Here is a 12370-nt window from a genome sequence, read left to right as displayed (position 1 = left end):
CTGTAGGACAGGAGAATACAATCTATTGCTCCCTGTTATCAGCCATTTCAGGGGAGAGGATGACTGTAGGACAGGAGAATACAGTCTATTGCCCCCTGTTATCAGCCATTTCAGGGGAGAGGATGACTGTAGGACAGAAGAATACAGTCTATTGCCCCCTGTTATCAGCCATTTCAGGGGAGAGGATGACTGTAGGACAGGAGAATACAGTCTACTGCCCCCTGTTATCAGCCATGTCAGGGGTGAGGATGACTGTAAGTCAGGAGAATACAGTCTATTGCTCCCTGTTATCAGCCATTTCAGGGGAGAGGATGACTGTAGGACAGGGGAATACAGTCTATTGCCCCCTGTTATCAGCCATTTCAGGGGAGAGGATGACTGTAGGACAGGAGAATACAGTCTATTGCCCCCTGTTATCAGCCATGTCAGGGGAGAGGACGACTGTAGGACAGGAGAATACAGTCTACTGCCCCCTGTTATCAGCCATTTCAGGGAGAGGATGACTGTAGGACAGGAGAATACAATCTATTGCCTCCTGTTATCAGCCATTTCAGGGGAGAGGATGACTGTAGGACAGGAGAATACAGTCTATTGCCCCCTGTTATCAGACATTTCAGGGGAGAGGATGACTGTAGGACAGGAGAATACAATCTATTGCCCCCTGTTATCAGCCATTTCAGGGGAGAGGGTGACTGTAGGACAGGAGAATACAGTCTATTGCTCCCTGTTATCAGCCATGTCAGGGGAGAGGATGACTGTAGGACAGGAGAATACAATCTATTGCTCCGTTATCAGCCATTTCAGGGAGAGGATGACTGTAGGACAGGAGAATACAGTCTATTGCCCCCTGTTATCAGCCATTTCAGGGGAGAGGATGACTGTAGGACAGGAGAATACAGTCTATTGCCCCCTGTTATCAGCCATTTCAGGCGGTGGGAGGATGACTGTATTTTCACAATTATCAGGTCAGGCATATTAACATGACATGATGATTCTGCCTGAAATCTCCATAGTCCCGACAACGCCCATCGATGCTCGTACAGCCCTAATCTTACAGGAGGAGTCAGCTTGCTTTATGTGTGCGATGCAGACAGATACATTGTATCCATCATGAAGATCACTTTTTTTACTGTAAGAGTTAATGCTGCGATACAATGTATCAGTGCCATGTTGCTCAGATATTCGCTATGAATTCTCTATACTTGGAGATTTTAATAATGCACAACTGTCATAAAATCTACAAGAAGCAAAAAAAATATTGTTTTTCTGATTCTTCTGGAGCAAATCTGCCGTTCAAGCTGCAAAGCGAAATGTGATTAAAGCGTCGCCGGCTCCTGTCCCGAGATCTGATTTTATTATTTTTAGAAATGTATCTTTCATAAGAAATATTAAGTCATCACGCTCCATACAAATTCCATTACAAGAACTTGACATTGGCGGAGGCTGAGAGAAGCTGTGCGCTGGGGAGCTGTCCGCCATACGGGAGGCTGGCGTGGATCTCCGTACCGCTCTCTCTCTCAGGTTTCGGCACAAAGTATGATATGGATTCTTATACTGAGGTGATTAACAGCTTCTGATAAGTCCTTCTCAGCATTGATTGGTGGGATTCAGAATGGCGTCTTCTGCGCTGATGATTACATTACACCCACAGGTGAACGTCTCGCACTCCACGATGGCAGCGAGCGTTTCTTACAAGGGATCCTAGTTAATGGCGGGTACAATCATTAGAAGTTATCCGCCTGCTGCGATAACAATATAGAAGGGAAGGGTTTCTATTCGCAGACTGAGGAATCTCTGGTGGGAAGGATTCTCATCTAGTGGCCGGCGCACACACGCTCAGCAGAAGACAAGCTGTAGCAAGGTGGTCTGCACTCAGCGCGGCACCAATCTGCCGACAGAACAGAGGAATGGCGGGCCTCACCACCGTCGTACCTCATTTTAGATCTTGTGCCGTCGTTTTCCTGCAATGCTCTGCAGACACAGGCTGTCTGGCAGACCTCACCCGCAGAGCATCCTGTGCTCACTGGCTGCCCCACAAATCAGCAGCGAAGAGAAGCAGAACCTAAGGGACCGGACAGGCTGAAAAACCATTAAATGGGAACTCACAAAAAGTCCTGTGCAAATGAAGTATTACTGCAATATAGAGGAGAGAGCTCTGGTGGTGGCGCCCTCTGCTGGTCCTTCTTCTGGTCCACCTTCTCCTGCACTCAGAGGTGGGCGGACATGCTCAGTAGCTGCTCTTCTGCCTCCCCCTCTCGGCATAGTGATCTTATAGAGGGGCAGGTGACATCTTTTCATCTATTCCTCCTAAATCCATAGAAAGATATAGATCTCCCTCTAGGCGGTGGGGGCATTATATATACCACATGCATCTCTGGGGCTCTATGGGAGGGACCATCCAGGGGAAAAGGGGTTAATGCTTTCTGCGAGATGCAGGGGCTTGAAGAGCTATTGTCCACCCACAGAAAGGGGAGAAAGTCCCCCAGATAGGAGAGTAAAAATGTTCAATTTGTGGAAAACCCCCTTAATAAGTAAGGTACGCAAGTAAGGCTTTTCGCTTAGCATTTTCCCTTTCCGCTATTGACATCCGTCATAGGGTCTCAACAGCGGGAGAAAACGCTTCAGTTTTGTTCCCGTTCATTGTCAATGGGGATAAAACTGAACTGAAGGGAACGGAGTCACCAGAATGCATTCCGTTCCATTGGGTTGCGTCCCCTTCGTGGACAGAATAACGCTGCAAGGCGGATCCGTCCTGACACACAGCCAATAGGGGCCGGATCCTTTTTCTCTGACACAATAGAAAACGGATCCGTCCCCCTTTACTTTCAATGGAGTTCATGACGGATCCGTCTCGGCTATATAAGACATAATACAACCCGATCCGCTCATAACGGATGCAGGCGGTTGTATTATCAGAACGGAAGCGTTTTTGCTGATCCATGACAGATCCAGCAAAAACTCTGGTGTGAAAGTAGCCTAAACAGTGTCCGGCGTGCAGACGCAGGAATTACCGTGACTCCTGGGAGAAGCCCTTTAAAGTGCGGACTGAGGCACTGCAATGGGGGTCACAACCAGGCCTTGATTCCTGTGAAGGGACTACATGACTGCAGCGTCCTGAGACATGGTGTGAATGGTATTCCTCACTGTGCCCCACAACTTATAGGAGACGGTGCACGTCACCGAGTCTATGGACGGACTACAACCATCTGAGCCCGCCAATTGTGCGGCCATGTTCAGAGTAAAGGACGCAGCATCCCTGTGATAAATAGGCTCTGATTTTCTTCATAATCTCTAATCCCCGCCCTGCTGCTCTCTAGCCACGCCCACTGTAATCTGGCCACACCCTGATCTAAAGCCACCTCCCTACTGCAATCTAGCCACACGCCACTGCAATCTAGCCACACCCTGATGATCTCTAGCCACACCCTGATGCTCTCTAGCCACGCCCTGATGCTCTCTAGCCACGCCCTGATGCTCTCTAGCCACGCCCACACTGATTTTAGAGCAGTCATTCACATGAAGGGACATGATCAGTACACTAAGCCCATCAGATTTCATGTCTGACACATTGGGGTGTTAGTCCGCCTCGGGCTGTATGACCGCTATATCTGTGCGACAATTTTTTCTGCAATTGACTGCTCCCCCTAAGAAACAAACTGTGCCAGCCATTATTATCAGGAGAATAGACGTTTCGTATATTTATGCGTTTGCAGAATATTTTTCCGCATATACAGAGGGATACGTGAGCGCCATTGTCTCCTCTAAGTGAAGTAGACACGATCTGCCCGGGGCCCCGACCCTTCATATCCTGACGGTTGCAGGTGTTTAATACACATTGAATTGGTCGTCGTTCCTCTCATTATGCAGATGAGATTAGTGAGAGGGTGACGTCTGTGGCGCGGTATAAATAACGGATGATTAGTTTATTATCTGATGACAGGTAAAGCTGATTTACTGCCGCTGCGCCGCCTCTACTTTAGCACAGCGTTCGGTATTAGCGTCTGCCACACAATGCCGACCACACGGAGCTTTTCATCAAGGCGACCAATATCCCATTTACATGGAAACGCAAGGCTTTTAATTTAATTGGTTTTCATGGAGCCGACTGTGTGGTGGGATCCCTGAGGATAACGGAGAGACGAACCGCAGCTCCGAACTAAGTTCAAAGACTTCTCTGCTGCCACCCAATCTGAAAAGAAATGATTGCGAGGAGAATCGCTCGCTCACCTCTCGTCATTGCCGTCCGCTTTTCTTATAGTGGCAACAAAAGGGGTGAAATCCTCCAATAATCCAGCTCCCAGGAGATTGCCAAAGTCCTGCACGAACAGGACCCTATACGAGGGGTCAAGGACGGATTTCTGCAGAAGGATCTGGTGGGACTGGGCAATGTGTCCTTATTAGCAAAGGATAACAGAAGAGGAAACGGTAGCGCCACCTACAGGCCAACGGGAAACGGCAGCGCCACCTACAGGCCAACGGGAAAGGGCAGCGCCACCTACAGGCCAACGGGAAAGGGCAGCGCCACCTACAGGCCAACGGGAAAGGGCAACGACGTTTCCCGTTGGCCTGTAGGTGGCCTACAGGCCAACGGGAAACGTCAGCACCACCTACAGGCCAGCGGGAAACGGCAGCGCCACCTACAGGCCAAAGCGAAGCGTCAGCGCCACTTACAGGCCAGCGGGAAACTGCAGCGCCACCTACAGGCCAACGGGAAACGGCAGCGCCACCTACAGGCCAACAGGAAACGGGAGCGCCACCTACAGGCCAACAGGAAACGGGAGCGCCGCCTACAGGCCAACAGGAAACATCAGCGCCACCTACAGGCCAGCGGGAAACGTCAGCGCCACCTACAGGCCAGCGGGAAACGTCAGCGCCACCTACAGGCCAGCGGGAAACGCCAGCGCCACCTACAGGCCAGCGGGAAACGCCAGCGCCACCTACAGGCCAGCGGGAAACGCCAGCGCCACCTACAGGCCAGCGGGAAACGTCAGCGCCACCTACAGGCCAGCGAGAAACGGCAGCGCCACCTACAGGCCAGCGGGAAACGGTAGCGCCACCTACAGGCCAACGGGAAACGGCAGCGTCACTTATAGGCCAACGGGAAATTGCAGCGCCATCTACAGGCCAACGGGAAATGGCAGCACCACCTACAGGCCAACAGGAAACATTAGCGCCACCTACAGGGCAACGGGAAATGGCAGCGCCACCTACAGGCCAATAGGAAAGGCAGAGCCACCACAGCGCCGCCTGGTTTGAAGATTAATCATTGTATAAAGTTTTGCAGCTTTCTAAAATACTTTGCGCCACAATTTCAGCCTCGATTGGGGAAGGAAAAGATCGACCCTTCACCCCTACAAGATGAAGAGCAGAAGGAAGCCGTCCTGTGACATCTTTTCCCGGGGCTCTGGAGCTTGGCAGACATTTCACAGACGCTCATTATGACACATTACAGGGTGGTCTGCTTCAGAGACCCTTTGTTCTATGCCCTACAAGGCCATGTTTAGCTCCTAGAGGGGGAGGGGTGGTCTCTGGGGCCCTTCTCTATGAGTCCCTGCATAGCTGCTCCCCCTCCATGATCAGCGGTCTCGGGGCCATCAGGGGATATCCCGCTGTGCGAACTGAGGCGCATTTCTAATATTAACGCTATAAAGATGGAATAACAGGAGCGGATATTCGCACCCCCACAGCTGACATGAATGAACTCCTTAATGTCAAGTCCTTAGGAGAACTCACGCTTACAGGTGGATGGACACATTACCACAGCCCCCCACACCGCAGTGCCACCGACGGTTGCAGCAGGACCTCTATGATACCACACATCGACTTCCTCCCTGGTCCTGACCGTTACTTCTCTAACAGGAAGAGACATGAGGGCAGCCAATCAGCAGCCTGCCTCCTATGACCGCCCCTTCCTGTGCCGATCAGCAGGAAGTGATCTGTAATAAATACTGCAGGAGGCGCAGGGCGGGGGGCGCATGTGGCCCCCTGGATGGAACAGTATAGCATCGTAGCCATGCAGTGCCCCTCAGGTGGACGCCCACTGCGGCTCCACAGACGAGACCACAAGAAATGTTATCATCCAGATGGAAGCCTCGGAGAATCTCGCTCTGCGACACATTAATCAACGCTGCGGTTTCTTACCTGATAAACTGGAATCCATTTTAAAGATGTCGGAGAGACGGTTATTAACGGGCTCATAGGGCGAATCCTCCAGCAGCTCATTTCCTACAGGAGACAGAAAAAATGAATATTATACTGCTATTAGTTATCAGTGACACCATGTAACAGCGCAGGAAAGTAACAGCTACAGTAATACGGTGTAATAGTATATATAGTAATAATACAATGTATCGGAACGGCGCAAGAAAGTAACATATACAGCTACAGTAATACGGTGTAATAGTATATATATATATATATATAGTTGCAAGAAAAAGTATGTGAACCCTTTGGAATGATATGGATTTCTGCAGAAATTGGTCATAAAATGTGATCTGATCTTCATCTAAGTCACAACAATAGACAATCACCGTCGGCTTAAACTAATGACACACAAAGAGTTAAATGTTACCATGTTTTTATTGAACACACCATGTAAACATTCACAGTGCAGGTGGGAAAAGTATGTGAACCCTTGGATTTAATAACTGGTTGAACCTCCTTTGGCAGCAATAACTTCCACCAAACGTTTCCTGTAGTTGCAGATCAGACGTGCACAACGGTCAGGAGTAATTCTTCACCATTCCTCTTTACAGAACAGTTTCAGTTCGGCAATATTCTTGGGATGTCTGGTGTGAATCGCTTTCTTGAGGTCATGCCCCAGCATCTCCATCGGGTTGAGGTCAGGACTCTGACTGGGCCACTCCAGAAGGCGCATTTTCTTCTGTTTAAGCCATTCTGTTGTTGATTTACTTCTATGCTTTGGGACGTTGTCCTGTTGCAACACCCATCTTCTGTTGAGCTTCAGCTGGTGGACAGATGGCCTCAAGTTCTCCTGCAAAATGTCTTGATAAACTTGGGAATTCATTTGTCCTTCGATGATAGCAATCCGTCCAGGCCCTGACACAGCAAAGCAGCCCCAAACCATGATGCCCCCCCCCCCCCCACCATACTTCACAGTTGGGATGAGGTTTTGATGTTGGTGTGCTGTGCCTCTTTTTCTCCACACATAGTTTTGTGTGTTTCTTCCAAACAACTCCACTTTGGTTCCATCTGTCCACAGAGTATTTTGCCAGTACTGCTGTGGAACATCCAGGTGCTCTTGTGCAGACTGTAAACGTGCAGCAATGTGTTTTTTGGACAGCAGTGGCTTCCTCTGTGGTATCCTCCCATGAAATCCATTCTTGTTTAGTGTTTTACGTATCGTAGATTCGCTAACAGGGATGTTAGCATATGCCATAGACTTTGTAAGTCTTTAGCTGACACTCTAGGATTCTTCTTCACCTCATTGAGCAGTCTGCGCTGTGCTCTTGCAGTCATCTTTACAGGACGGCCGCTCCTAGGGAGAGTAGCAGCAGTGCTGAACTTTCTACATTTATAGACACTTTGTCTTACCGTGGACTGATGAACAGCAAGGCTTTTGGAGATACTTTTATAACCCTTTCCAGCTTTATGCAAGTCAACAATTCTTAATCGTAGGTCTTCTGAGAGCTCTTTTGTGCGAGGCATCATTCACATCAGGCAATGCTTCTTGTGAAAAGCAAACCCAGAACTGGTGTGTGTTTCTTATAGGGCAGGGCAGCTGTAACCAACACCTCCAATCTCATCTCATTGATTGGACTCCAGTTGGCTGACACCTCACTCCAATTAGCTCTTGGAGATGTCATTAGTCTAGGGGTTCACATACTTTTTCCACCTGCACTGTGAATGTTTACATGGTGTGTTCAATAAAAACATGGTAACATTTAACTCTTTGTGTGTTATTAGTTTAAGCCGACTGTGATTGTCTATTGTTGTGACTTAGATGAAGATCAGATCACATTTTATGACCAATTTGTCCAGAAATCCATATCATTCCAAAGGGTTCACATACTTTTTCTTGCAACTGTATAGTAATAATAAAATGTATCAGCACGGTGCAGGAAAGTAACATATACAGCTACAGTAATACGGTGTTATAGTACATATATAGTAATAATACAATGTATCGGCACGGCGTAGGATAGCGGTGTTATAGTATATATAGCTACAGTACTACAATGTATCAGCATGGCACAGGATAGCGGTATTATGGTAATACTGTTAAAGAGGGGGTAATGGATGTACTAACACACTACCCCAATTATTTTCTATAAAAAAAAAAATTGCACATTTTGCTGTAAGTGCCATTTGGAAACTAAATTAGCAACTTTTTAGCCATTTCTGACACCCTCGACCCTATACCAACATGTGCACCAGAAAACCAGCTCCCATTACACCAGACATCTACTTCAGCTCCGCGGTGCAGCGGATTTGGTCAGATCTTCTGCCATCGGGGTTCTTACTAAGAACGGCATGGGAACCCAGAGTCTGCAGTAACCGACCCCCAGAATGGCATACATATGATCAGTCTTGGCGAGGATCGTGTCCCCCACTCTTTCGGACAGTCCAGGGTTTGAGCCTCGTTAGCCGGCGGCTGTCAGCGCTCTCCCATCCCGAGGAAGGACAGGAATACGTTTCATTTTCCGTACAGACGTCTGCAGCGCTGTCCCATACAGCGGAAACCAGGTACTGAGGTATACTGGACGGAGACAAAAGGCTCCCGCCAGGTAAATGGGGGTCGCGGATACATCTACGAGGCGGCCGTCCTCGCTGTAATACATGCAGACTCCTCAGGCTGATCGATCGCTCATGTTGTCTGCAGCTTGGCATTTCCGTAGGTCATATCTTGATCAATCCGGGGTCGGAGAGATGAAACACGTATCGAAGGCGGTAGAAGAAACACCTCGTCCACAGGAGATGACTGCAAAACGTGGGAAGGTGGGACCTGCCCTGGATCCATCCGACCTACATCTATAGCTGGCGGAGGCGCAGTAAGAAATGAGATCAGACCTTGGGGTCATTTACAAAGACTTTACACCAGGTTTTTGGAGTAAAGATTCGCCACCCTTTTATGTTTTACAGAGCGGTTACCGTGGCCCGACACGTTTAATGTAAATTACCTCTGAAAACTGTCGTGAATTGTAGGCGACATCTACTATGGCTGAGTTTCTGGCGCACGGACATCGCAGGCCCGGGACTTTTATTAAATTGGTCGCATGCTATGACAGCGAGCTTTCTACTAAGGTTCCCTTGTGAAACGCCAGTCTTTAGTGAATGACCCCCACCATGTAACTTGTGCAACATTTTGTAAAATTAGTTATAAGAAAAATAGCTTAAAATCAAGGAAATGCCCCAAAAACACAGCGCAACCAGTTGCCTCTTCACACATTACCCCTCAGGCTCGCCCCAGATTTATCACAGTGGCCGGCTGACATGTCTGGCGCGGCGTGACACCGTCTAGTGGGTACGCCACCAGTTAGCTGGTTTACTGTATTGTGAATCAGGCTCCGCCCTTTTTCTGAAAAGCCACACCCCTTGTTGAGTGCGCCCCCGCAGGAAGCGCTCACTTCTCCCATCTCCTCCACTCCGTCCGGCTCCTTACAGTCCGGGCCACGGGTCTAGCCACGGTATGACCTGGACCACCCACGTGGCGGTCTTCCATCTACTTGGAAGTCTGACAATAAAGGAGGACCCCACCTGGGCAGCTTCAGACTTGCTCTTGGGGGGATTCCCTCCACGCGGGTCGTTACTCATCATATTCTTGGAAATCTCCCATCAAATAAAGGTCATTTCCGGGATGTCGCGGCGGGAGCCAGACGTTATACTGTGGCATAACCCCGCCCATACAGGCCCATATTCTCCGTTACCTCTGGATTTGGGACGACCCGCCTTCTGCACAAGTAACACCGACGAGATATCGCTAGGAGAGCCATCAATGTCAGATAGGTGCGGGTCCCTGAGACCGGCTTCAATCTACAGAAGGGGCCCCCGAACACATGCGCAGCGTGCGCTCCACTCACAGCTATGGGAGTACGCGCGGCTATTTTCAGCGGTGAACAGAGGGTGGTCGCTCCCGGTTCACTTCTGGGGGCCCTGGGGGAGTAGATCCCAGAGGTGGGGCCCGCACCTTTCTGACACTGAGCACATATCGTGGCCCAAATGCCCCTTTAACGGCTGTAACCGGCCCGGCTGTTTACACCGTTTTTCAGGTTCTGGGCGGTTTTATCGGACACGGGGCAGATTCCCTCATCCTGTAGGTGGCGCTCACTCAGTCGGGGGGGGGGGATATATTAGCAGGGGCCACGTCCATCCATCACTGAGCGCCTCATTAGCTAACACGGATTTCACTGAACAGCCCTAGTGGGCAGTATGTGCGGTATAATGGGGTTAATCCTGCTGACGGGGACCTTTAATACTTCCTCCTCCCCTAAGGATGAGCTCTGGTTCAGAACATGGCCTGACACGGCAGCATCTTGTGGGGCCCTGTGCCGGGCCCCTGCTTGCTCCAGCTCCTGACACTTTTGGTTGGAGACCCGTGGCTCCTGCAGGTCGCTGTGGGATCCGGTGAAGGTTTCTCATGAGCGCGGTCCTCCTTCCACAGACCGACATTACTCAATACGATTGATTTTCCCCATGAATAGAACAGACACCTGAAGTAATGGCCTGACGCGTTCCATGGTCATTCCAGACGGCTGAGCCGCAGCCCTGAAGGGGTTAAGTGCGGTTTGTATAGCTGGGGAAACATTACTTACTCGGAGCAACAGAACGGAGAGATGGAGCGCACGTCTGCTCTTTATGGTCCTCTTAATGCACCGACCGCAGAGGATGCAGCCATCTTAATGCACTGCTGCCGCTCCCGGCCAGCGCCAACCGAAAACCAGCAATAATCAATGACATTTACACCTGACGGAGCCCGATGGGGCCACGGGCCCTCACCGCGATTCAGGACAAACATCTATTCTTTAGCTGCTGTAGAACCACAAGTTGCAGAAAGCTCCACTTGCCTAGAACGCAGGCCACAAGGCAGCCATCATCCAACCCAGAGGCTACACTTACCTTGTTCCTGTCATTGCTGATGAACCACAAGTACCAGCAGGCACAAGGTGAATGGAGCTAAATACACAACGGAATTATTAGAAAAATCACAGATGCAAAACTGCTTCTTTTAGTCATCATTACCGATTCCTCCCAAAAGATGACACCTGCAATCTTCTAATATAGTGCATATTCACACCACATATCATACTCCAGAGCTGCACTCACTATTCTGCTGGTGCAGTCACTGTACACATACATTACTTATCCTGTACTGATCCTGAGTTACATCCTGTATTATACTCCAGAGCTGCACTCACTATTCTGCTGGTGCAGTCACTGTGTACATGCATTACTTATCCTGTACTGATCCTGAGTTACATCCTGTATTATACTCCAGAGCTGCACTCACTATTCTGCTGGTGCAGTCACTGTGTACATACATTACTTATCCTGCACTGATCCTGAGTTTTACAGCAAGACACGGAGGCTTCGTATTGCTTCGTATTGCTTTCTCCTTCTTTACTGAACCACCAATAGCAGCAAAGAGCAAAAAAATTTACATATAAGGAACCATAGCAACCAAGGTCCCTCCCCACTGGCCCCTATAATAGGCCTCTCTTCCTCTGTGACTTCCTCTTTCTTTGCTGCTGCCACCAAGCTAAGTACATCTTCTTCTATGCTTGTGTCATTGATGTTTGATGTATATTGCGCTGTTTACCCAGGGTGACTAACCCTGCTTGCTTGCAGCGCTCCCTTTCCTTTATGCTTTTTACCGATTTCTAGGACTGATAGTTTAGGTTCCCTGCGCTTATCACTGCGCTTGATTGCTTTCATTGCCGCTTCCCCGCGTCTCCCCCCTTTCATTTCCCTTCTCCCTTATCCAGGGAGAGTTCGCTACCACAACCCACTTATTTTGGACCCAGATGGTCCTACCTGTTGGTTAGTGCGGTTCCCGGTGTTCGGTGGGCGGGTCCTCCGCCCCTGCTGGCTGCCGCGCCGTCTCTGGCACTTCCTGAGCAGTGGGGCCGCGAGATCTCGCGAGATCTCGGCGGCCATCTTGCGGTTGGCGGCCGCGATTCGCGGGCTTATGGGGGGGCGGAGCTTCAGCGTCTCCTGTCCCTTCCGGTCATTCGCTTCCTGCACTCAGCACGGTCGGCGGCTCCTGCTCCCTCTGCCAGCTAGCGTCCAGCGCTTCTCCCATAGATCGTTGCCCTGCTCAGTGAGTTGCTTATTTATACGGTTTTGCACCTTAGCTAGGCCAGATTGCTGATATGTCGGTACCTACTTCCCCTCATGCTGCCAGTAGGCCCCC

The 12370-nt window shown here is 49.8% G+C and overlaps 1 protein-coding gene across 1 annotated transcript in view; it reads right to left on the bottom strand.

Moving 5' to 3' along the window:
• The window catches only part of GFRA1 (GDNF family receptor alpha 1), a 161776-nt gene that overhangs the window by 129715 nt on the left and 19691 nt on the right, over window positions 1-12370 (bottom strand). Inside the window, exon 3 of the mRNA XM_040434699.1 lies at window positions 6142-6225. Within this exon, the coding sequence (XP_040290633.1) occupies window positions 6142-6225 (84 nt within the window). The remainder of the gene's footprint in view (window positions 1-6141; window positions 6226-12370) is intronic.

Source organism: Bufo bufo, chromosome 6 (assembly GCF_905171765.1).
Source record: "Bufo bufo chromosome 6, aBufBuf1.1, whole genome shotgun sequence".
NCBI classification, from domain to species: domain Eukaryota; kingdom Metazoa; phylum Chordata; class Amphibia; order Anura; family Bufonidae; genus Bufo; species Bufo bufo.
The sequence above is the reverse complement of the archived record's forward strand: the minus strand, read 5'-3'. Positions and strand labels throughout refer to the sequence as shown.